The sequence below is a fragment of the Struthio camelus genome, chromosome 1, assembly GCF_040807025.1.
Source record: "Struthio camelus isolate bStrCam1 chromosome 1, bStrCam1.hap1, whole genome shotgun sequence".
NCBI lineage: Eukaryota > Metazoa > Chordata > Aves > Struthioniformes > Struthionidae > Struthio > Struthio camelus.
Genome location: NC_090942.1, coordinates 44383643 through 44408141, shown reverse-complemented (window position 1 = coordinate 44408141; position 24499 = coordinate 44383643). Strand labels below are relative to the sequence as shown.

The 24499-nt window shown below is 37.2% G+C and overlaps 1 protein-coding gene across 18 annotated transcripts in view; it reads right to left on the bottom strand.

Annotated features, from left to right (window-relative positions):
• NAV3 (neuron navigator 3) overlaps positions 1–24499 on the bottom strand; it is a 552459-nt gene that overhangs the window by 149173 nt on the left and 378787 nt on the right. For 14 of the 18 annotated variants that reach the window (XM_009669555.2, XM_068936171.1, XM_068936179.1 and 11 more), the window contains 3 exons: positions 19014–19086; positions 14142–14319; positions 54–122 (listed from right to left, as the gene is read on the bottom strand). In XM_009669555.2, coding sequence (XP_009667850.2) covers positions 54–122; positions 14142–14319; positions 19014–19086 — 320 coding nt within the window. The remainder of the gene's footprint in view (positions 1–53; positions 123–14141; positions 14320–19013; positions 19087–24499) is intronic. The other 4 variants (XM_068936230.1, XM_068936241.1, XM_068936253.1 and 1 more) reach the window with 1 other exon arrangement.

Genomic DNA, 24499 nt, shown 5'->3' with positions numbered 1-24499 from the left:
TTGACTCACTTGAATATCACTAACAAGCAATAAATTAGAGATATTTAACTGACCTAGAAGCCTTTTTTTGACTGGTTGCAATTCCACTGTGATTAGACTGAGTTGCATATCTGGCTGTGAGACTGTATGAGAAGAAACAGAGAAATTGAATTAAAGAATTTCTTTGAACACGCATAGAAAGAACACACTTACCAGCAAACTATGAGTTAATGAATGCAAATTGAATATGGATAGAAAACACAAATTAACAGGCAAAAATATGAATTAATGCAACATGCAGATTTTTATGAGAGATGCAGTGCACAGATTATGAAATAATGGCTATTGTTATAACTTGTCCCATTTGCTAGAAATTATCTTAGGAATAGCCAGTTTTGGCAAACGTCCACAGTGACTATATTCTAGCTTCAGTAGCACACGGCGCACCTCAAAACTTTGTGCTTGTGTTTTTGCACCCACAAAAAGTACTAAAAGCAAGTATATAGCTATTAGCATCTCCAACAAATCGACTGAGTTTACAGTCTGGTATTAGGCTCCAATTTGACTCAGAAGAATTCCTGCTAAAGAAAGGCCACCCTCCTGACAGTATATCTATATAGAAGAAGAATTCCATCATAATTTCCCTTACTGTTACTCTTGGCAGAGCAGTACACGCTTATGATGCATTACCTGGGCAGATGAGCAGAGGCTTCATTACGAAAGCCCTGATAGTGCTTAGACTCACATAGGAAAATGCACCTTAGTCTATTAAGACATCTGACACTATTTCTGCAACACCAGATATGCTCTGCTACAGGGCTAAATGCCACATATCCCTTTTGATACCCAAGAGTGTGTCCCACTGCTAAAACAGCAAATCTATGTCTCTCTTCTCCCAGTCATTTGCAGAGGGGACGTGCCAAAGGTATGGCCAAGGAAATGCCTCCTGCCAAATCACTTCAGTTACTATAAATAGGTACGTCCTTTGGGATCCACTCAGCCTGAGGGCATAGGGAGAATTCAGTCTGATTACATCTCTTACAGTTCTGCCACTTTCAATCATGTTTTTGAATAGTGGCAGAAGCCACAGGTCCCAAATTTACAGGCTGACAATACTTATAAGAAACACCTGGAGGTAGTGATTCCACCAGAAAGGTGTCGAGTGACTTCTGGTAGCCCACTGAAGCAGACAGCCCGAGTACGCAGCAGACGCGAGAGGCCCTCGAGGGAGAACGGTCTTACGCTACAGGCACAGCAGTTCTGGAGAGGGCCAGCGAGGGCAGGCAGAAGGCACAAACCAAGGGGCAAAGCGAGACTTGAGTGGGATATGGGATTGCTGTTATTCTACCAGTTCAAACCCCAATGAAGGGTTCAACATTGCCTCTGTGTCTGCTGATTACAAATGGCACAAGTGTGCACAATTAATTAAAAAATATGGAACTACTTCAGTCCTAACAGGGCAAAAAGGAATCAGCCAACATATAAAAGCAGCATTTCAATTCTCTGACATACAGCTTCACAGTAATGGTGACAAACTGCTATTTTAAATGACCACAGCTTCTCTGGGAATTCTAATAAATTATAATAGTACTGTAATGATTACAGTTTATGTATATTTTTTATCTATATAGCCATTAGAATATTGCATTACCATTTCTCTTACGGCTATATTTCTTAATAATGGCTGGACATATGAAGCAAATGTGACATAGGATGTTTTACAGAAGTTGCTAAATTTGTGACTGGCTTAATAGCTGATCTTTTGATAAGATCCTCCATTCATGCTTTTTTCCAGCATGTTTGAAATGAAGGAATCTAGAAATGTTTAGCTGGTTCTTTATTTGACTAAGCTAAGAAGTTTGCGGAAAAAATGGCATGTTAAACAAAGCCTATGTGCATATATGTCATTAAAAGGTAAAATGATACACAGTGCAATCAACACAGACAGTGAGAAGAAAAACAGAGTGAATAAGATGCATCTTAACTGCTGGCTGAAAGTCCTGGAGGCTCTGCAATTGCAATACTGTATGGTAGCTTTTTCTACCCAAAACAAGATGACTCTAAAGTAGCTGGAAAGATCAAATCAATCTCAGTGATGTTGCCAAGTTGTTGATAAATCAGCCCACAGACAGACGGCACTGGTTTTTTTTTTTTTTTCTATTTAGTAAGAACAAATACAAGAAGCAACAACCTAAAAATACCTTCTAGAAAAACCTCTTTCACTCCACACCTGCTATTGGGGGCTCCCTCCACTGGCAAATTCACGGACCACTGTCAAACTTTCCAGGCTCCCCTGAAAGGCATCGCCGGATGTGTCAACACCAGTACAGCGTCAGCTCCGCTGTGTCTGAGAAGATTTGTTTTCCAAAGTAATGTGACAAGTGAAAGGGCCAAAAAGAAAGTTAGCAGCTCGTAAACCAGGTGCCTCAATGACTTTGGGTCTTCCTTCGCTGTGAGCGCTAGACGTGCTGGACCCATGACAGGCTGGCGCAGATGGCTGTTTCCCAGCTGCCGGCCCCACACTTAACACGCGTCAACTGCAACACATCGAAACCCTGGCTGCTCTTGGCACTACTATAAACATACAAATAAATATTTACCTTCTGCCCTCCATCCTACCAGACACTTTTCTGTGGGCAGCGTTTGGCAGCCCGGGAAAATAAACTTGTTTTGCTTAAAACCATCATTTTTTATGCTTCCAGATTCACACAAAGGTATAATAAACATGTGTCTGTGCTACAGCAGCACAGATGCAGGTTAACAAACCAGATAGCAGAAGTTTAACATTACAGCGTTTAGGACAAGGAAGGGTTTATTTACCAGGATCCTGAAAGCCTCAGGTTCTCCGTTTTCTGGCTCCCAAGACCCTTTCCATTGCCATAATACTCCCACTGGTGGTCTTCCCGGGACACTGTCACGGTGTCCCTTCAACTCCTGAGAAAAGCCACAGCCCTGGCCTGCAAAGCCCAGCCTCACAGCGCATCGGCAGGACAGGCACAGAAGGAGGAGAAGGAGGAGGAGGAGGGAGACGAACCCCCCTTGCAGAGGCCGCAGGAAACCCTGCAGAGCTCGGGCTCTGCCTCGCGCCCCGGCAGGCAAACACAGCCCTGGACCTGGGCTACGAACGGGCCGGAGTGCCGCGGCTGGCACGGCCCCCCTGGCTTTCAAGTCTGGGCTCTGGGATCAGGCTTGGCTCTCCCCTCCCACCTACCTCACGCAGGAACATAAGGGAGTGAGGCACGAACTGCAGCTTCTCCTGATTAAGCTGGTCCTGTTCAAAAGAGGCAAGTTGGTGTACACGCACCTGATCCAAAACCCTTAGAAACCACCTGGACTCTTCAGCCTGCCTTCCACCATGGTAATGAGGCCCTCATGCCTTCTCTCACAACCCAGGGAAACACTAGTCACCCCGGTGGATATGAAAAGATAACAGCGCGTCATTTCTGTTGCTGGTGAAACGTCATGGCAAAATGGAAGAAGCCCGCTGAGCCTGCCCAGCGCCGCAGCTCAGCACAGAGGCAGCTGGGGTGGTGCGAAACAGGAAGCACTAGGAGGCAGATGTAAGAGACAGCGAGGACGCTGAGGCGATAAAGGGAAGCACTGCAGCCAGATACCAGAGCTATACCGGTCTCAGGAGCCAGGTCTCTCTGCGCCGTGCCACGTGGACGTACAGCACAGCCAGTGATTTTGGGGAGCTGAGCACCACATTTCACTGAGACAGGGGATTGACTAAGGGCACGCAGCTGCAGGCTGGACAAAAGGGCGTAAAAAATGATCCTGAAAGATGTAGGGGAACCTAGGTAGTCAACATACGCGACATGTTCTTAAATGACTTCCCACTGACAGTGAAGCGAAACGTTCAACTGAAATGGGCCTATAAGAACAAAAAAGACGAAGAAGGAAGCCAAGGGACTACTAGACACGGGACTAAACTGCCAGGAAGTCTATCTGCTTATTGTCTTTTTTTATAACAACTTAGTAGCATGGTACAGAGGAAGCTCCTTGAAAGCGTATATGGCACATAAAGCTGAAGGATGAAGCTCACGAACCTGGATACACAGCAAGCATCCAGCTGAAAATAACCTCTTTTTTCAAAAAGTAGCCCATGCAGTGTCACCCTGAACATCCTCTACTTTTTATTAACAGTTTTCAAAAGATCAAAAGCATCACGTTATATCACACTGTCACAGTCGTGTTGTCATTCCCTGATGATGTTAAGAATTGCATGGGGTATCTAAAATGACACCTATGTGATTTGTTACAATTATGCAAAAGGCCACAGGCTTTCTAATATGGAATCAAAGTCTTTCTACCTTGCTAGCACACCTGAATTTTAATATGCGGCTGCTCCGATAAAGTGCATTTATATCACTAGGGTGACTGCACTTTTAAACTGTTCAAGATTTTTCTGTTACAACAATTTCCTGATTAAAAGTGGTTTTAACAAAACTGAATTAAATGGAAAAATTTTCCCAGAAGGTCTTGATTGCTCTGCAGACATAATTTTCAAAAAACAACCTCCTTGGCTGCATATTTCTCACTAGCCTGCTTGGCAGAAAGCACAAGAGAGATTTGCCACAGCGATACGGTACGAAAGTGTCAAGGCTCCTCACCATACCAAAGTCTCTGGGCAGCAAAAAGATCCCTGAGTACTCACATGGAGAGCCCAGGAAGACTGAGGAGGAAACCAAAAAACCTGAATTTTTGCAAGAACAATATATTTCAGACATTTCTTTTGCCTTTTTTAACCCTCTCCTTGTGAATTAATATATCTGCATCTATCTGTCTACCTAAATATATATATATGTGCACGCACACAAACACATACACATTTATTTTTTTTTTTCCTCACAGGAAGAAACGTCTACAGTTCGGCCAGCCCTACCTCATACCATGTCATCTGTTCTATATTAGGTGGACGTTTCTCCTTTCCGCTCTTTAAACTTCTGGCATTTTATACAGGAAAGCTATATCCAACCCGTTCAGACTTAGAGTTAGAAGAAAAATTGTATTTTCAATATAATTGTTCACCATTCATAAAACATATCTGAGATACTCCAGCCTTGCATCAACATTTAGGCTCGTCTTGCAGAGCACAGCAACTTGTAATAAAAACTAATCATCCACCATCCATCATCCAGTGACTGTACCTTTCCCACCCTGATCCCAGTATTTGCACTACAGATATTTTATGGAATTTAATGAAAGAATATGTGAAATCACAAAGTTAAAGAAACAAAAAAGGATGACAACAAAGTAATAAATGCACCCAAACTATAACTTAGCTACTGTACTTACACTGAACTGCAAGTCATTTTAAGTAACTCAGACATCCTTTTAAAAATCATTAATTTTACTGAATAAAGCAGCCAAGTGTATAACAGTATGCTGCCAGAACTAGGACTATGCCCTTAGGGACCAATCTTATTCTTCTATGACCTTATCTCCATACCATTTACGACCTCCTACCAGAACACGATTATATCAGGTCATCTCCACAGTAATACATGCCACTATTTTGTTTCCCAGTTTGTTAAAAGAACGCTGTAGCAAAGCTTTTCTTCTAGAGTGAATGAGAAAGCAGATGTTACAAAACCTGAGGCTGTTCTCTTTCAAGTCTACACTTACTGTCTTGTGGACCTTTTCACAGATTTCCAGAAAATCCACATTCATCAACACATCCTAAAATATGGTTGGGATTGCTATGGACCTGAATCAGTGAAGCATTTAACACATAGTTAAGGTTAGCATTATTTAGCAAATTAAAGTACATTTATGAGTACTTTATTGAGCGTTCCTATTGATTCTAAAATAGTAAAGATCCACGTACTATAAAAGAATTAGAAAAACTTCTGCCAACTTTTAGGTATATACGCACAAGCATTTTTTTTAAAGCAGACCAAACCCAAACCTACATATAAGTGTAAGTTCCTAAGCTGCCAATTTATAAGTGTGGTGAATCATACACTTAAATATATCAAAAATCCATGTTTTCATTTCTATTTTCCATGAGCACTAATTTATATAAACAGCATAGGCTGTGCCTCTTTAGGCGTTTATGGATTTTTCTCTTTTTTTGGTCAATAAAGAGAGAGCGTTATCTTCCCCACAGCAGTTGCAAAGCAGAAGAATATTATTTCATTAACTGATATTTGCAAAACAACAATGTACAGAATACCATATTTGTTGCACAAAGTCTGTGAAAACATTAAGAGATAAAACTGGCAAAAAGGACAAACAGTAGCAGAGAAAGTACCAGCATAAACATAAAACTAAGACTTTAATACATGCATGAATGCAAGAAAAAGACTGAGTCATACATTTCTGGTTTTGTTCAAAGGTCATCTATCAAGGAATACTTGTGAACAAAAAGAGACCATTTTGCTTCAGAACAGGTAAGAACCTGAATTATAGGACACAAGAAAAAATGAAGAACATAATAATTCACTATAACTTCCATTGGACGTTGCATTCATTTAATTTGTATTTGTCATGTGCATGAATGTATATGTGTACTCAAACGTTTGCAAGAAATCAGAATTAAATAGATGCTAAGCTTGGGAAAGGAAAAAGACACACAGACATAATTTCAGCAGAACACGTTTGGAGAGAATGAGAAGAATTAATGAAGCTGTATAGAGAAAAAGAGAAGACAAACTAGTAATGCCTAAAGGGAATATAACTATATTCTCAGTCAAATAAACAAAAAGTTGGATTCAAATGCTGCAAACATGAATGGAAAACTTCTCATTAAATTCTACATCATCTGGATTAGCACAAGTTATGGCCAAAGTGCATCAAAACTGAAATATAAAAGTCATGAGTGGCAAGGGAGACAAACGCCAGACAGAACAAAAACATCCAAAGTGCACAGAATGAAAATCACCACTAAATTGAATTAAAACACTCTTCTGAAAGCTGTAAGAACAGACAACGAGAAAGGACGACAGTTACATTTTGAAATGCAAATGGAAAAAAAGGCAGCCAAAGAAATATTATCATTCTGAGCAGATGGCAGAGGTAATTTACTAACAGAAGAAATCAGTGTAACTGTGTGTCATAGGCTCCTAAAGAAAATACTCAGACAAACATCAGATATTTTGAAGGAAAAAAAACCTGAAGAATAGAAATACCACACAAGGACAGGTAGCAACCAACAAATGACAAAATTTTCAGGATCCATCCCACAGAATTATGAAAAGAAGTGAGCAATTCTTGGAAGGTTGACAGTTGAACGTCTAAACAAGACTTGAAAAATTTTAAAAGCTATAAGAGGCTATGAAGTACTTTATAATCCACATTTTTCTATTTCCTGTCTGTTATGTGTCGTATTTTCCTATAGCTTTAGAAAAGTCCATTTCCAAAAGAAATTCCCCTTGGAAAGACCTTTTCTTTCATTTTGTTAAACTTAGACAACATTGATACTTATCTTCTCCTCCTGGAGAACATCCAAATAACATGGCTGTGCTACAGGTAAGAGGTATGTGAAAAATACGTTGTTGCTCTAGCATTGCTCTGACTTTTCCATATGAAGGCCATTAGAAAGGTTATCATCATAAGGTAACCCTTTTGTGTACAGTGATTTACAAAAGTTTCTCAAACACAACATATTATGAAACTTTCAAAAGTGCTGGTTCATTTTCGCATGCTGTTTCAAAATATAATGCAGTTAAGGCGAATTTTAGAATAACTTTTAAAGAATTGTTAATTAAACTGGGACAGAAATATTAATATGTAGGAGGCACTGAAGCTGTATTCTTTATATATTGTTCTGTCAACATATCATAGCTGTGGCCTAGAAGAAAAAAACTGCAATAACCTCTAGTATATAATGGCAGTTATGTAAGACGTGCAAATGCATCGCTTGTTACTTGTGAGGTAAACAAGTGGAACGTGGAGGAAGACTCACGCTTTTGGATGACCTATATAGTGTTTAGCACAGGAACAAATCTCTGATTTATGAATCTCATCATTATTAATATTAATGTATTTGCTTAGGTACACAGTTAACGGATTTAATAGGTACTCAGAGTACCAATGCTATACTGCTAACTGCTACACTTCAGTTATTTGGACTTCAGGTCAATAAAGATGAAAGAACTTCATACCCTAGTCTCTAAATGTGTCTGAAGTTCATTTCACTGGAACCCACAAGGACTGCAGTGTCTCTGTCTTTGAGGAGCAGAACGGACTGGGGCCAAAGCTGTTTCTCAGCATAGAAAGATAGCCCAGTCAGAGGCAAACCAAATCCTTAAGATCCGTGTGAAGGTCAGCCACTGCAGATCCTGGAGCAATCACATTATGCAAAGTAGTTCATGCTGCATTATCTCCCAGACTCTCATACATACAGCAAGTTAGGCCAATACAGTCGGTTGGTTTAGATCCTTACTAGAAAACAGCAACAGAAAGAAGAAATAAACCCTTTCCTATTTTTTCACCTTGGCCATCTTTAAATAATGATTTTATAGTGGGAAAAGCAGGAACTACATACCTGCATTAAAACCATGTAATTAGCAGAGGACAGAGCTAAGGACAGAGAAGCATTTTGGTTCATTGCTTTCCTTTCCATTAACCGAGAGACACATATGAAGATTTGCACATTTCATTTTTTAGCCAATTGCACTTGGTGCAGAGTGTTAAGTTATATTTTAACCCTCAAGGAGACTGAAACAAAGGCCTGTTTTTCTAAACTGATAGTGGTGTAACCAAGATTGGAATATGGGTTTCCAGTATTCTGCCACGAATCTCGTTAAATCCATAATCATAACCACTACATTTGCATTACTGTAATAATTCACACAGCACAAGCTGTGTGTCCAATCTGCTTCATTTTTTTCCCAAGTACTTCTGAGAAGGAAGCAACATGAAACCCAGTTCACTGCACCAGTTATATATGCAACTGCCTGTAAAAATCAGCTACCTAACTTTGTTTATGCGCCTCGGAAAACCAGGGTGCTCTTTTAATATAACAAATTTAACAAAACCCATCTGGACCTCAAGCTGTGCTCATCATTCCTGTACGTGATAAAATAGTTTGTCCGTCTCGTGGAATTTTGCTGACAGCTTACTGAAACCAGTTACTGCCTAATCCATAAATGAGACAGAACTCCTTTCATCCACATGTGTTTTCTCTTAGTATCTGGGTGGTTGAAAGATCATCACTGTAGAAAGTTTAGATGTATTGCTGTGATAATGGAATCCACTAGCAAAGTGAAGCATAAAAATATAATGTAGCCATTGTTGTCATGTATCTATACTGACAGATATAAATAAGGCCACCAGCACTGTATTTTTTTAACTAAATCTCAAAGCAGCAACAAAAGTATAACTGAAGAGTGATGTGCCTACCTCAGATTTTGAAGGATTCAATTCCCACAGTTAGTCATACAAGCATGTAGGAAATTTTAGGATAAAAAGAAATCAGAAATCACATCTAAAACCTCTCTCTCCCTCAAGTTATCACTCATTATTTGTCACAGGTTTTTTCCACTAATGGTCTAAATCATTTTAAGGGGGTTTGTATTTAGGGTACTAAATTGTAACCTTCCATAAATAAGGCATACTCTTTACAATGTAAATTCACTTAGCATTTGTTAATGCCCTTATTCTTTTTCCATTTGCTTTGAAATTTAGCTGTTGTCCCTAGACTTGCACAGGCCAATGCTACTCTTCCACGTGAAGAATCTTGTTCCCCTTCTATAAGCACAAGTTTCACAATTCACAATTGGGGGCTTGGTTATGCACAGATTACATGGGATTAGGAATATCAAGGCGCTATCAACCTGACTAGCTTTAGATACCTTGTTATGTGTCTGCTTGAAAAAGCATGTTATCCTCCTATGCAAACTTAGCACTGCACTGGATTAAATGCACATTGGATTAAATGAATGATTTTCTGTATATCAGGATGGGCTATGGAGAAAATTATTCAAATCTAACACTGTAAGGTTAAGCAAAAAGATACCTTCTTCACTGGAAAAGTCTAACCTAAACTAATTACAATTATAAAAACATACTTTCCAAGTTTCAAAGTACAAAATGAAATGTGACTGCTTACTAAACGTTTTCCAAAAGGAAGAAGTCTATAGAAAGCATCCACCTTTTCCAGTATCTTATGTTTTGGTTTCGCTTACGCATGTGCACCGATACAAACACATTCAAAACGTACATAGTGCCTCAGAAGAGCAGATTTACTTCTCAGTGGTCTAGCACAGGGGAAGTACATGATTCTTGCATCAAATAAAGAGAAGCTGCATCCAAAGTGCATTGCACTGCCCTCTACATACATGTAAGAAAAGATACCTTTTCACAATACATTTGAAAATTTACTCAAATCAAGATTGAAGAGTTTGTAATTATTGAATAAAGATGAATGTGCCATTCAGGTACCTGCTTCTATAACTGTTTTCCTCCTTCTGCCATTCTAATGGGATCATTCTAATTGTTCCTTCTCGAACACCCTAAAAACTTCTCCTAGGTATTAAAGGACTGCAGACCCAATTAATGGAAAGTAATCTCTGTTATGTGGATTTGCCAAATAATTTTTTCAACTTATACACCATGAGTAATTTGCTGACTTAAGTTTTCTACATGCCAAAACTTTTCACAGTATAAAACGTTTGAAAACAAAGTACTAAGATTTTTTTAAAGCACATTCAAAACTGCAACAAGTTACTCAAGAAAGAGGCATATAAGCATGATAAACTTATAGTAATAAAGATCAATATTCCCTATGAAAGGATAGAATTACTATTTTCATCACCACTACTGTAGACAAATTATTAAATTAACCTATTACTGATAGTAGATAGATCATATTTATTGAGTTCATAATTACTTGTGGTAACATAGGAAAAAGTGAAGAAAGTGTCATGACACTGTTATACACCTTCGCTTTTATCAAGACATTACACTTCATGCAGTGAAAGACGAAGGTTTAGGTACCTATATTAAACTAAATTTTGTCAAATATATCCAAAAGCCTCAAGTGTCCAGTGGAGCAGCCATATGTGTTCATCAGGACCTTCTAGACCATAAACTCTGAGGGATGAGTATAATCCTCTATTTCACATAGACTTAAAACTTCCAGCACCCTGAGTCTGATTCTGCCTAAATCAATAAAGGTGGACTTCACATCATACATCATATATCTTGTAAAATATAAATGTTTATTAAATTGGTCAGTCACATTGGCTCCTTCAGTAATCAATCCTGACGGACAAGTTGCCATGAAAGCAATCATATCATAGAAGTCATTCTTGGAAGGCTACCTGCCCACATTGTAGATGGCAAGAGGTAGGCAAGATGAATCCCAATGTCTTTTTTTTTTTTTTTTTTATTAGTTTATGCTTTGGTTTCTTTCTTTCTTTCTAATCAAAGTTTTATTTACTCATTATCAGCTTAAAACTAAAAACGCTCTTCAGGAACTCATTTTGAATAATTTTCTGAAATATTTGCTTTTTAAGGGAAAAAAATAGAACTGAATTACTCCTACAAAAAAAAGTGTTGCCAAGACTACTACAGACAGTTTGTATCAATGAATAATTGCACATGCACATGTATTTATTTTTCAAGTGTAGTAATTTTTTATTAGAAAGGCACATGTTATTGTATGCCAATTTCCTAATATTACTTCAAAACAACGACAAATGAAAGAGCTAATTAATATAAATAAAGAAACCAACATTTCTGTGTGATACCAGCATTTCTAAGTCCTGGAGTTCATTGTACTGCTGGCAGCTCAGAATGCTAGAAGGATTTGTAGCAGAAGATACGAGTCTTTCATATATAAAGCTTCCAGGACTAGGGACCTTGAGTTTACTTAAAAAACCTTTACTGAAAAATATATGGAAAGAGAAATTCAGATTCTTCACAGACAGTACAGAAGTTTATGGTGGCAGATTCAACTTCTGTTTATATGAAAGCAAACAGCTGAATTCTTGCTTTAATTTTACCAATAGGAAGTAAGAAGGATACTATCAACCTCAGTATAAAAATCTTTTACAGCTGAAAAATTTTGTAGCTGAAACATAGCCATGAATATCAATTTAATCAAGGAATGAAATAATCTTAAGACTCCTGACTTTAAAGTAGACGGTTGAAAGCATGCTAATGAAAGACGAAATTTTGTTAAACTAGCCTTAGCTTTCGCATTTCTGTGTTCTTATGAAGGCACGAAAGCTGGGGTTCTGCACACAGAATGATCACCTCTCCTCATAATGAAGTATATTTAAAGTTAGCAAAAGAAAGGAGAAAAGAAAGGGTTTGAAGAACCATGAGATTTCGAGGAATTGCAGTGAAAGAAAAGCTTCATAACAAATTCATCCTCTCCTTGCCTACCATCCCTTAGCAGACAAAGGACTAGTATGTAGTTGCTGTCTTCCAAATCATAAACAACTGCTTTGCTCCAAGCTTTTTTGGCCAGACTTCCTTTCAGTAGTGGTAATGTATAAGGAAATATGGTACCTATCCTTATAAAAAAATGCACTTTTACTAAATTATAAACAAAAAAAACCCTACAACCAACAGTATTCACATGCAGCTGGCTAGTCCCTTATTCCACTGATTAAAGCAGTAAACACTGTCTATTTGTAGACCTACATTCAAAACACCCTCATTATGATGGAGATAATACTGAAAAAGAATCTATTTTCTCAAGAGCAAGATGCTATTTCCTATCATACAGTATTAAGTATCCTTCAGAATGCAAAATTCAGCTTCAGAAAATGTTGAGCTCTCAAATTCTTCCAGGATCAGCCCATAAATCCCCAGATTAAATATTCATAGTAAACTTTACAGGAAGAGCATGCAAAGACATTAATATTCAGTAGCAGAGGAAAAAAATGCATTCACGTTGTGATGCCCAAAGCAAATGGAAGTATATCTTAATTATCTTATCAAACGAGGTAATTGCTAACAGCAACATTTTCCTGTAAATTTATTTTTACACCATTCCTAGTTTCAAGGCAAAGATTTCTATTGGGTTGAAGTCTGAATGAGTTTTCGCAACTGAAGAAGGAAAAAATTTATTGCAAACATGACAGTGTATTTTTGATGTGAATGGACTCAAAATGTAAAATATTATCATTGTATTCTGACACTTGTATTCCATCCTATATCATTAACCTATCACATCTTAGAGGCTCTATTATTCATTAAGTATGCAAATATCTTTTAAGCAAGCAAATAGTATATCAAACAAACATTAAACCAAACAGAGCAGTACATAAAGCTTTTCATTAAGAAATTCACTATCCAGAGTCTTACACATGAATAGCCTTTTTTTCCCCCCAATAAAGTATATGTTGCTAACACTTTTTTTCACTGAAAGAGATATTTGTGTTTAAAACTGATTCTTTTGTCATGGCCAATAAGCAACCACCTTAAGCAAAATATTTGTCCAGCTTCACTCTGAAAGCAGTCTAATTCAGCAGTTAAGAATTCTGCTGAGTTTTGTACTTTCTTAAACCTAAACCCTAAACTGATCACTTAAAAGAAATAACTAGATTGGGGCCATTGCTTCTCCCTTTAAAAAAAAAACCCATTCAAACGGAGCTAGGCACTCAAAAACAGAATGTGTTGTGATGAAAAGACTTTATAATGCATAAAGCTAGTGATTGTGCCTTTCTCCAACCATTTTGTTAATTATTTTAAATTATTCATTTGTATATGGAATTGGGTATTTTAGGAAAACATAAAAATAATCGGTACACTAATCTGAGGTGTGTAATTGGTTCTGATTACACAAAAGACTGTTTTGTCCTTCAGGTGAGCTTACTGCAGAGTTGCATTTCTAGTCAGATACTCCTGTATAAAAGCTCACGTTTTCTATTATCTGCCTTGCAAGCAAGGTCATTTTCTAGAACATTTGGAGAATCCAAATATAAAGTCCAAGAACACCTTAAAACTAATTAAAACTTGAACTAAATTTAATTGAGAATGTTTCCTGCTCACTTGAGTTTTACTCCCAAGAAATGCAAGTTTAAAAAAAGGCAGATACTTAAGATAGGTACCATTTTACTAAATATATTATAAAATAATATTTTTAAATGCCAGTCTTTTATGTCTTTTGTAGGTGACGGAATTCTTCCACTTAAAGTTGTCTTTCTTGGACAGCCAAGTAAAAGGCTTTTGCACCAGAGAAAAGCAACTTTTTAACCTACCTCGACTGCATATCTTGGTGCGTTTTGGACTGGCTGATTTCCGTTGGAGGTGAAGGGACTTGCTGTTGTAGCTCCACCAAAGACTGGTAATATTGTTGCTGATGATGTTGCTGCTGTTTGTAGCGAGACAAACTGAAAAACAGGCCTAAAATGGCTTTCAAATTTCCGTTCCTTATTTCTGTAAAATAAAAAAAAAAAAGAAAAAAAGAAGTGACATCGCTGTGGTTTAGGCTTTCAGTTTTGCATTAGTTTTAGACTCAAACATATATGTACATACATATAACTATACAAATATATGCACTTGTATCACTGTATCTGTCTCCAGCATCAGGCATATCTTAGATACTGCTGATACTTTATTACCTACTATAATCTTTGGTTATTTATCTGCCTTTTTTGCAATAAACACCTACCTCCATAACTTCATCATGATCAGTCACACGTGCATGGACATAAAGATGAGCGAACCAAACCCTAAATAATATACATAATCTGATATGAATACTCCTGCCTCAATTCTTGGGAAGCTGAGAGGCAAGAACAAGTGGTAAAGTTTGAATTCTTTTCAGCTTTAGGCACAGATCCCTTTTACCTAGCTGCTTCGTATCCTTCTTGTTGTTTGGGCACCTTCTATGCACACTAGCGGTAAACAGTGATTGCCAGGAAAATCTGGAAGAGGAGATGATAATGGTCTTGGGATGAGCGCATATTCATTCAAAAAAAGTAGTAAATGGAAAATAGCAAGAACAAATGGTGACCTGAGGTTTGTGATTATATCTTGGAGCTTTCCAGTTACATGATTATCTATTTCATGCTATTAGTATGGATTAACGAAAGCTTCAAAGGTATTGCTTTCATGCAAGGCTAAAACAGCTACCAGTATGAAACCGCATTGATCCACAGGAGCTTCCTCATGTCTCTCATTCCTTTCCCTCTTAGTCCTTTTTTTTTCCCCTCAGCCTGAGATTAAGGTTTTAAAAGTCTAGTGTTATTCTCTCCACCTAAAGGATTGGTGTCAAAAAGATGCCTTGGGGGGCTTCAATGAAATTATCTATAGCACTTGGGTCTGTTCAGAACTTTATTATCAATTTTCTTTGGCATTGAACTTCTTGTGAAAGGGTCTCATTAGGCCTAAAACTTTGTAACAATGTATACACTAGCATGCAACCGTGCAATCTTTCTTGAGCTGTAGGTGCTACTCACCTCTTCTTATGCAATATTCAAAACAGGATTTATTAATTAGCACTGTCATATTCATGTGCTTGAACAATACGCATTTTCTTTCCAAAGGAGTAAGAAATTACTAGTAGAAACATGATCAGACCAGCAAACATAGGAGCCTTTATGCTCTCATTCTGTTGTACAAAAGCAAACACAACCCAGGACGCTGGAATGTACTGCAAAATGGAAATTTGCTCTGACAACCCATCCTTCTTCCTGTTCTCTTTGAAGGTCCTGCAGGATCTTTGATTCCACATGAAACCACCACAGATATGCAGAAAAACTTTCTCAAAATTAGAAAGCTTTTTAAGAAAGGATTACATTTGCAGTCACATTAGTTTGCAGGAAGATCATCATCAAGGAACGCAGAAAATTCCTATTTAAAATTATCTTAGAAAAATCCCCACACATAAATACCCTTCTTTAAGCTGCTCCAGTTTTAAGCTTACATATCAGCTGTACCTGATACCAGCTTATTCTTATCATTTTTACCATTTAATAGTCAATAAAAAATAACGCCTTGTTTTATAAAATCACATTAATTAGTTTTTAACTTAAAACCTCTCTTTTTTTTGTCTTCAACTATATTTTGATCTATTTTTAAAGGAGAATGTGATAACTTTTGAAATTACTTCTGAACGTTTCCTTTTCTGCTTTTAAACCATTTAAGGTTGGAAGATTTCTCTTATACAGGAAAAGCTTCTAATATGTACTACCCTGTTTTGGGAGAGGGCGGCAGGAGTGTTTTTCTGTTCAGCACCTGGTTTATTATTTATCTTTTGGGGATCTCCTGTAGAGATTCTGCAGTCAAGATTTGAAAATGATTTTTGCTCTGGAGCTCCTTGCTCAAGTGTCACAATGAGCTGGGAAACTTCTTGTAAGATCTTTAATCTTTGTTACGATTACGTTTTACTGTTCCAGAGACTGAAGCATGCATTCATAAAGGACCTCACAGACTTTGGTAGATGTATCTTTTTACTATTACAAGAAACAGACTCTTACCAATTTCTGAACTTAATTGATTTTAAACATAAATGTACTGACAAAACACTATGAACGTAACTTGACAATTTAATGATTAAAAACATTTCTCTTTTTCTCAATTCCTTCTTCTCAGGACAAATTGTAATGTTCAGGACCGTGCATACCAAAAAAAGAAAAAAAGGTATATTTAAGGGAGTCAGCATTCTGTGTCAATTTGCACTAAGATTACTCACAAAGATTTTAAAGCATTTTCAGCAGATTTATGATGAACTGCAAAATAGAAAAACTAGTTTTAATCTTTTTTCAGAACTCAAAGTCTGCCACCACTGTGTTTTTGGTAACTTTTTGAGGCTGAAGAATTAGTATGACTGACAAGAAACTACAAAAGCCCTAACAAACGAAGATTATTTCCATACTGTAACATTATAAACTGAAGTGACAGCTTTTAAGATAATACACTCATGACTTAAAAAAAAAAAACAGCAGAAATAGAGAAAAAATAATACATTAGCTGTGTCATATATAAACTATCTTTTGGAAGGTCTTCATTTTACTTCAAACAGATTTGCAGAGCATAAAATCAAGGAGGATGGTGAAGCCTTGGCTTTGTCTTTCCAGAATTCCTATATTTAGGTAGCATTGTTTCTTTCATTAAAAAGACAAACTTAGCAATACCAGTGAATGACTTATTTTCTTAAGAGACTTCCCTTAGCATCACTCTATTAGAACGCACTTCATGAATTACTGGATTTTTAGCAATATAAAAAATGTCCTGTGTGCCATAGCCAAAAGGTTGAAGTGATGAGGATACCAGAAATACAGTTAATACTCTTCAACTGTAAATGTGTAGGCTCCACAAAAAATATAGAGGTCCATATTTGACTCAGAATTCAATACAAATTTTGCCGCTTTTATCAGTGGGGCGAGGATTTCAGTTGCAACTTCCATCTACTCCTTTCATCTTAAATTCCCACTCACTTCAATTTGAGTCTTGGAAATGAAAGTTTGAGATCTTCTCAAGAAAAGCTAGAAACACTATATGAGTGCTCCAAAGTGAAGAATACTTTGTCAGGCAAAAACAATTTATTTTGTTAATAGTTTTCAAAAGTTACAGGAACACTAATTCAAAATACTATGAAATAAATCATTTAGAATTATGTTTTCTGGATTTGTAAAACTTTTACAAACTAGTTTTTGCCTTTTATGCTATGTAGCATTATGGCATTTAGTAGTATCTGCATTTAATGCTACACAGCTGAAGTTTATAACCTGTTGAAAATTATTTTCTAAAGTGAAAATAAGTTATGAATAAAGTAATGTATTTCAAAAGGCACCCAGCTTTTAATTTAATAAAGTATAGAAATAAAGAGTGTTATACGTTGTGTCATGGTATCGAACAATGAAGAAATAGTCTAATGAAATAAATTCAGGCTATTCACACATTTGGTTGTTGTTTCATATCCAAGTAATAATAGGTTTCACCCCCTCAAAAAATCAAATTCTAAATAGCTTGGAGATGAATGCCAACATGTAATTTTTGACTATTCTCACATATCAACATATCCACAGTATACACAGGCATTACTTTGAATTAATTAAGGAGTTTTTCCACAAGTAGACAAGCAATGCAACAAAGATGTCACATATCATGGCCATGTTACGCTTCTGCTAAGGGTTTCTGCTAAAGTTAGAGACGGTGAAAGATAACAGCTGTGTTAATTTTAAAACCAAACAGTTGTTAGTGTTCCACCTTTTTTCTCTATGTACTTTCTAACATTCAGCCAAAGTTACCATTTCTGAAAACAGAGTGTTTTACCTTCTAGCTTTTAGTTGTACTACAAGCAAAGTAAAAATTTAGGGTTGCATTTTGTAAATACTTATTAGCGTCAGCTGCCACGGAGGTCAAATGGCTTTTGAAAGTGCACAGCACCTTGCAGAAGTGCTCAATCCATTACAGGATAAATGCTTGAATACATTTTATTAATTTACATGATATAGTATCCACCTATTTCAATTAATTTTACATTAATTTGGCAAACATTACATACTAATAAACACAAAAGATATTTTAATTGGTTTTATTTGATATATTTACTAAATCAGTCATAACTGCACCAGGCAGTAACTTGAGGGGAACAACATAGTAAAAAGGGCTATAATATAAGCAGCACATTCATTCATTCTTTCATTTAAAACATGACATGAAAAATACACAATACATTTTGGCCTCAGCCTGATAACATTACTACTACTAATAAATTAGCTTAAGCAAACAGTCTTCCCTGAGATAACTTATCTGAGCAAGATTTTCGCATCTATGTTCGTAGGTTCAAATCCTATAAATGAACAAGTTTATTAGTACATTTGGGAAACCCTGTACCTACCTAATACTGTGGAGGTAACGAAAAAAGATTAATACAATTGAATACATTATTATTCTAAAACACCGTCTCAGGTTTCATACACATACTGAATTTCTCAGTTCAATCTTAAGAGAAAATTAAAAGGAAGACTAAACCTCTCTCTCACTCCCTATCAGTAATCTCTGTTTTAATGCTGTTCAAAACAGCTGCAGTCCGGTACTTAGTTGCAAATAATTTAAATTAAGAAAATGACTTTTAAGAAAAGAATACTACTATTTTTTTCTGATAATCTGTTTCTTCTTACCTTCTGCAGAAAGACCTTGGACATTTACGCCTCTGGCTGCCAGAAAGCTAAGGCAGACATCAACATTCTCAATCTGCAATACGAACAGAAATAACAAGCAGTATAAGACTATTTTACAAAATGTACCAAAGTGGAAATGCAGAGGAAAAAAAAAAAAAAAACAGGAATGAATACTTTACATTCATCACATACTACAGCTCTTTACCAAAGTTTAACAAGAATGATTACTGCTAATTGGGGAATTGATATAAAGCTTTCATTGTCCACTTTGGTGCTTAAAAACAATTCATAAAGGCCCGATCCAGAATGGCATGCTGGCAAATCAGCAACCCACCTACTTAACATAAAACTGGATTTTGTACACTACAAATAAGCAGCAATGAAAGCATCCACAGAGGATTAGCCACTGAGCGTATGTCTGGAGATGTGGGAGACTGCCTTAACAGAAGACTGCAAGCAAAAACTTCCAACATACGTGCCGGCCACAGTATTTCCCTGGGATGAGGTAGAATTCTGTGAAAATGATGTCACAACTGTGTTTTCTTCCCTATTTTTTTTTCCATCAAATATTACGCTAAATAATTTTTATTTATTTTACGTTTATGTTTCCCTGAAAAGCGCTTGCTTAGTAAAGGTCACACGGTGCTGACTTCTAGCAATGGTTTAGAAGAATTTTACTGTTACCACAGGCAGCTCTGGATATGAGAAAAAGAAAACGTAGCCTAGCTCAAGACCAATAACAGGATAAAACTTCTTCCTCTAAAATGAGTAATCACAGAATTAATTTAACTCCTTTCATGTTTTTATTTTTAACAGATCAGGGAGCCAGCATGTGCCAATATGTCTTTGTGAGTCACCATCCGTGGCTGGTTCCCTCTCCCTCTCTAGGATTTATGAAGCAAATAATTATACATGTGAAGTCTCTTCAGTGACAACTTTGTATGTCCAAACACACTCCTATCAAAACAGAATAACAATGTATAGGGAGGTGTCCTATGTCAGGTGCCTTCACCAAACTTTGTATGAAACTTGATTTTTTTAGGTCGTAGGATTTTCTAAGGCAATTAGGAGCACACAAATAAAACAGAATGTTTAACATTATGTATAAAATACCTACTTTCATTGAAGAGTGTTAAAAAATACCAACAAGGCATACTCAATGCCGAAAACATAAACCTGCAGTAGATCAAGTGCACGCGGTTAATTTTCTTTGAATGCTTACACATTCTATAATACCTTGTTTCAGTAGTTTTCAATCCCTAAAATGTACCGGGGTAAATTCATTCCCTGATTAAAAGCTGCTTCATCCTTGGCAATATCTTTTCTAGCCTAGTACATCACTTTCCAAGTGAGGAAAATTATTTAAAAAAGGGAGATGAGGAGGAGGGCCTTTCATTTCATATTGTCGCCTTTCTATAGTCGCAGTTCTGCCCTTACTCTCAGAAAATAATGTTGGCTAAAAGGAAGAGAAACAGTCTCTTTGCCTTACAAGCTTACACAGACTCTCTTGACCTGCAGGTAGTATTTATAAATTTATGAGCATCTGCAAAATTCTTAGATATCTGCTCTTTAAGCAAAATAAACACTCCAATGCCTTAGTAAACATACCTGAGAAAAAGTTCTCTCATACACTAATTGAACTGTTTTCAAGGGCATGCCAGCATTTGTGGGGCATAATAAATAATCTCTCTCCTAAATCAATTAAAAAAAAGAAAACAAACAAATGCAACTCTACAGCTAGTAAAGTTGCTCCTAATTTGGGTTTTACCTTAAAGCTTTCATAGCCCACTTTGGCAGTTGTCACGGAGTCGCCATCCTAAAATCCATGGGATGACTCCAGTGCTGGCCAAGCACATTCATTCCAGACACCAGGACATTCACTCTTGTCGTTTTTTCATGTTAATGTAATTTTGCATTGTGAAAAGAACAACGCAAAGCAAAATTAAACTAGGTCATTCAGTAAGGTGTAGTGACGTGACACAGCCGACTAGCTGGCTGCAGCTGCCATGGGAAGACGCGGTTGTTCCTCACACCCCGGCAGCCGGTGGAGCCCTGCCCCTCCTCTGCTGGCCTTCACCGTCTCGTCAAGCCACCGGGGCTGCCAAAGACGGCAAGCGTGTTTGAGTCACTTCAGCTTCCCAGGTGCTCAGAGGAGGACAGGAGTCAGCCAGAGAGAGGCGGTGGGAAAGCCTGAGCGAGGCTGAGTTTGGGGGAGGAAAGGGAGACGGGGAGGAGGGACTGGGAGACAGTGCTGCTCCGTACGGCCACGGCCGGCCTCAGCAGCCTCCGACCCCAACCGCCAGCCGCGCTCCTGCCTCAGGCTTGGGAAATAACACACCTGGCGAGAGTATCGCGGTCCACGTGCATAAAAACCCTCAAACCACGTCACCAATGTAAGAAACCAACCTGAATGGAAACGGTTCTGTCCCGAGGAATTCAGCAGAAATGAAGATTTTTTTTGGATATAAGCTGTATACCTGAGTGTCTCTTTCAACTTTCACATCAACCTTAATGCAGAGTGTTTATCTGAAAGATGGGAAATTTCACTCTACTACTAAATATTGGAAGCCAAAAAAAAGAAAATCAGACTGAAGTCAGTAAATGCCCACCGCCAAAACTGAATCAAGATTTCCTAGCAGGCCTCCTAGTGTTAACACGACATTTTCCATAAAGGGCATGCGTCCTCTGCAACCTTTTAGGAGATCGTAACTATAAATATCTAAAATAATTTACTGGTGAACATTTAAACCCTATTATTTCTTGTTTGTTTGTTTTTTAACATGCCTTGAAGACATTTAAACGTCTGCCTCTTTAGATCTGCAACACTGAATATTTAATAAATAATGAACTAAATACATAAACCTTAATACACACTTATGGTGAAAAAAGCCTACAGAAACGGCACCTGGTTACTTTCTGCGTCCATTTTTGCAGTATGTGTCTCTGAAGTCACATCTCTTAAAACTGCAGGTGAAGCCGGTCGTTACCAATGACGCTGAAGACTCCATGTAACAGCAGAAGTACAAAGCAAATTCTGTTTTGCTTCTTAACTCATCCAAAGAACAGACGCTCTAATTCCCAAGTCACTCCAGTTGCTCGTGGCGCATGAAGCAACAGCAGACGCTAACTCTCACACAAGAGGCTGCGGCTGCAGTATTAGCCTTTTCATAAAGCCTCGTTTGACTTGTGAATTGAGCAAACTGGTACGGCAACTCATGGCCGCATAATACATAGAAAATCACAGAATATAACTCTTACAGTAAGTTTTCTGATAAAGACTATAATTATTATACAACTCTCCAGAGCTGTTAGAAGATTCAATGAGACTTGCACTAATACATTTTGAGGGCTATTTTCCTTTTCAGTCTAGAAAAAGTAAACTTTAAAGTTGTGAAACTCTCAAGTGCGTGTATAAACATTGCTTTAATTATCTACTTCTTGCCTTGGCAAACCACAGTTATTCTTTGAACTCAAACCCTACCAGCCCCAAACACTTTTTATTCAAACTCGCACACAGATGAGAGTAATTTTGCAACTGCAAAAGTTCTAAGAGATTTCAAGCAGCTTCCACCCCTCAGCACTATTTCAATCAAGAGTGGTATGAATCTGTGAACTCCATGTTTATTTAAGTAGTTAGTGATGGGGTTATTATAGCCTGGGATAAACTCTTCCTAGTGCCAACACTGCATGTGTAAAACTCTACCTGCTCATATACCAATGAATGAAGATTTTGCACTGCACAGAAACTCAAGACAAATTTCGTAACTCCCTTTACTTACAACCGTAAAAGGAATTTTCCTTTCAAAAAGCACCAGTTCCGAACAGAGGTGATGTTCCTCACTAGCATGAATAGTATCATCAAAATTACACAGTGCTGTAGCAGAAAACATAGTTTCTTTCCAGCACGGAATTCAAGATACACAGAGCTGATTCCAAATCTTACATATCAAGACACAGAAAGTGATTCAAAGTTGCCAATTTGCTTACAAATGTTTCAGGGATCCGACTGCTGCTTAACAGTTCTCCATCACTGTCAATCACAAACAAATTTTGCTCCAAATCACATATTTTATACTAAAGGTTCAAAAGAGTGGAATAACATTACAGTGTTTTGAATGATGGATTAGCCACATTAAAAACGCTAAAACCTAACAATGGCATAAATAACTAATGATATAATAAACATTCACTGCCATGTAGAAATTTGTTCACTTACTTATTTGTATTAACCATGCTGCTACTGAATCATATACTACATGAGATTGCTTTTCAGAGGTAACAAAAAGTACCTCTGAATAGAGACAGTCAAGAATAATTTGTGCAGTTCTGAAACGTGGCTCCGACGTCACGGGTGCAGATAAACTCAGCTAAGAGGATGATAATATAAGAATGCAGATTTCTGGGCATCATCTGGTAGATAACATCTAAATGGCACTTATTTAATTAAGCCTACGGAGTTATACCTACAAAATGTTAAGCTGTTCTGTAAATCAAATCCTTTTAATATCATTAGAAACACAGCATTACATAAAATGCATCTGAAATATTTGCACTATAAATACTATTGGCCCCAAGATATTGCTACATCCATATTTTAGGGGCTTATTGTTCAAATAATGATGCACACATAAGCAGGAATATCACAACTCTGTTACTATTAATACATTACATGACACATAAAAAAGACACATATTGCAACTCTGCTGTAACATATTACATACTATAGTTGTGGGTAGTCTGCTTTTCACTGGAAGCTGTTTGAAATTTTACTGTCAAATAAATCACTAAACCAGACTGTGAGACTTGCATGTAGATAAACAGTAGGACTTAATACCCAGCAGTTAGCAGACTTACAGGAACAGCTCATTTGTGGGATTGTACTCAGCAGTGACTCACCATATAGAATATGTCTACTTATTGCAATTATTTTTGCCATTACTAAGACTAACTTTTGTCTCTTTAGTCTGGCAGACTACACTGTCTTTACTTCCAAACATAAATTCAATTGCAACAGTCTCAGAAGACAAGTAATGATGACTAATGCAGCATTATGTTTTTCTGTATTTATACGAAGCTCTGAAAAATATCTGTTTAACTAATATTCTCTCTTGTGAAGTTTATGGTTCTACAGTTTACAAGAACATATAGATACATATGTGAGTTGGCTGTGATTTAATTGCCTAACTTGAGCTGGATTCTTCATGCTGAAGAAGGAAACACCTTTTTAAATACGACATCTTATTATTATAGAGTCTTTCAACCTACTTGCTCCTAAACTATTCTTGATTATTTTGGTGGCAGAAGTAAAACAGTAACTTGTGTTCAAGTTCAGTGTCAAGGCACTTCATTCACTTCTATCTTCCATAGCTCTGCGTGTGTTTTGACGTTCTGATTCACAACACAAAGCCCCACATACAACCTGGCAAAGGATTTGCTCTGTAGAAGTGTTACATAATTGTGCTGACGGCTCATTAGCAGCACTCACA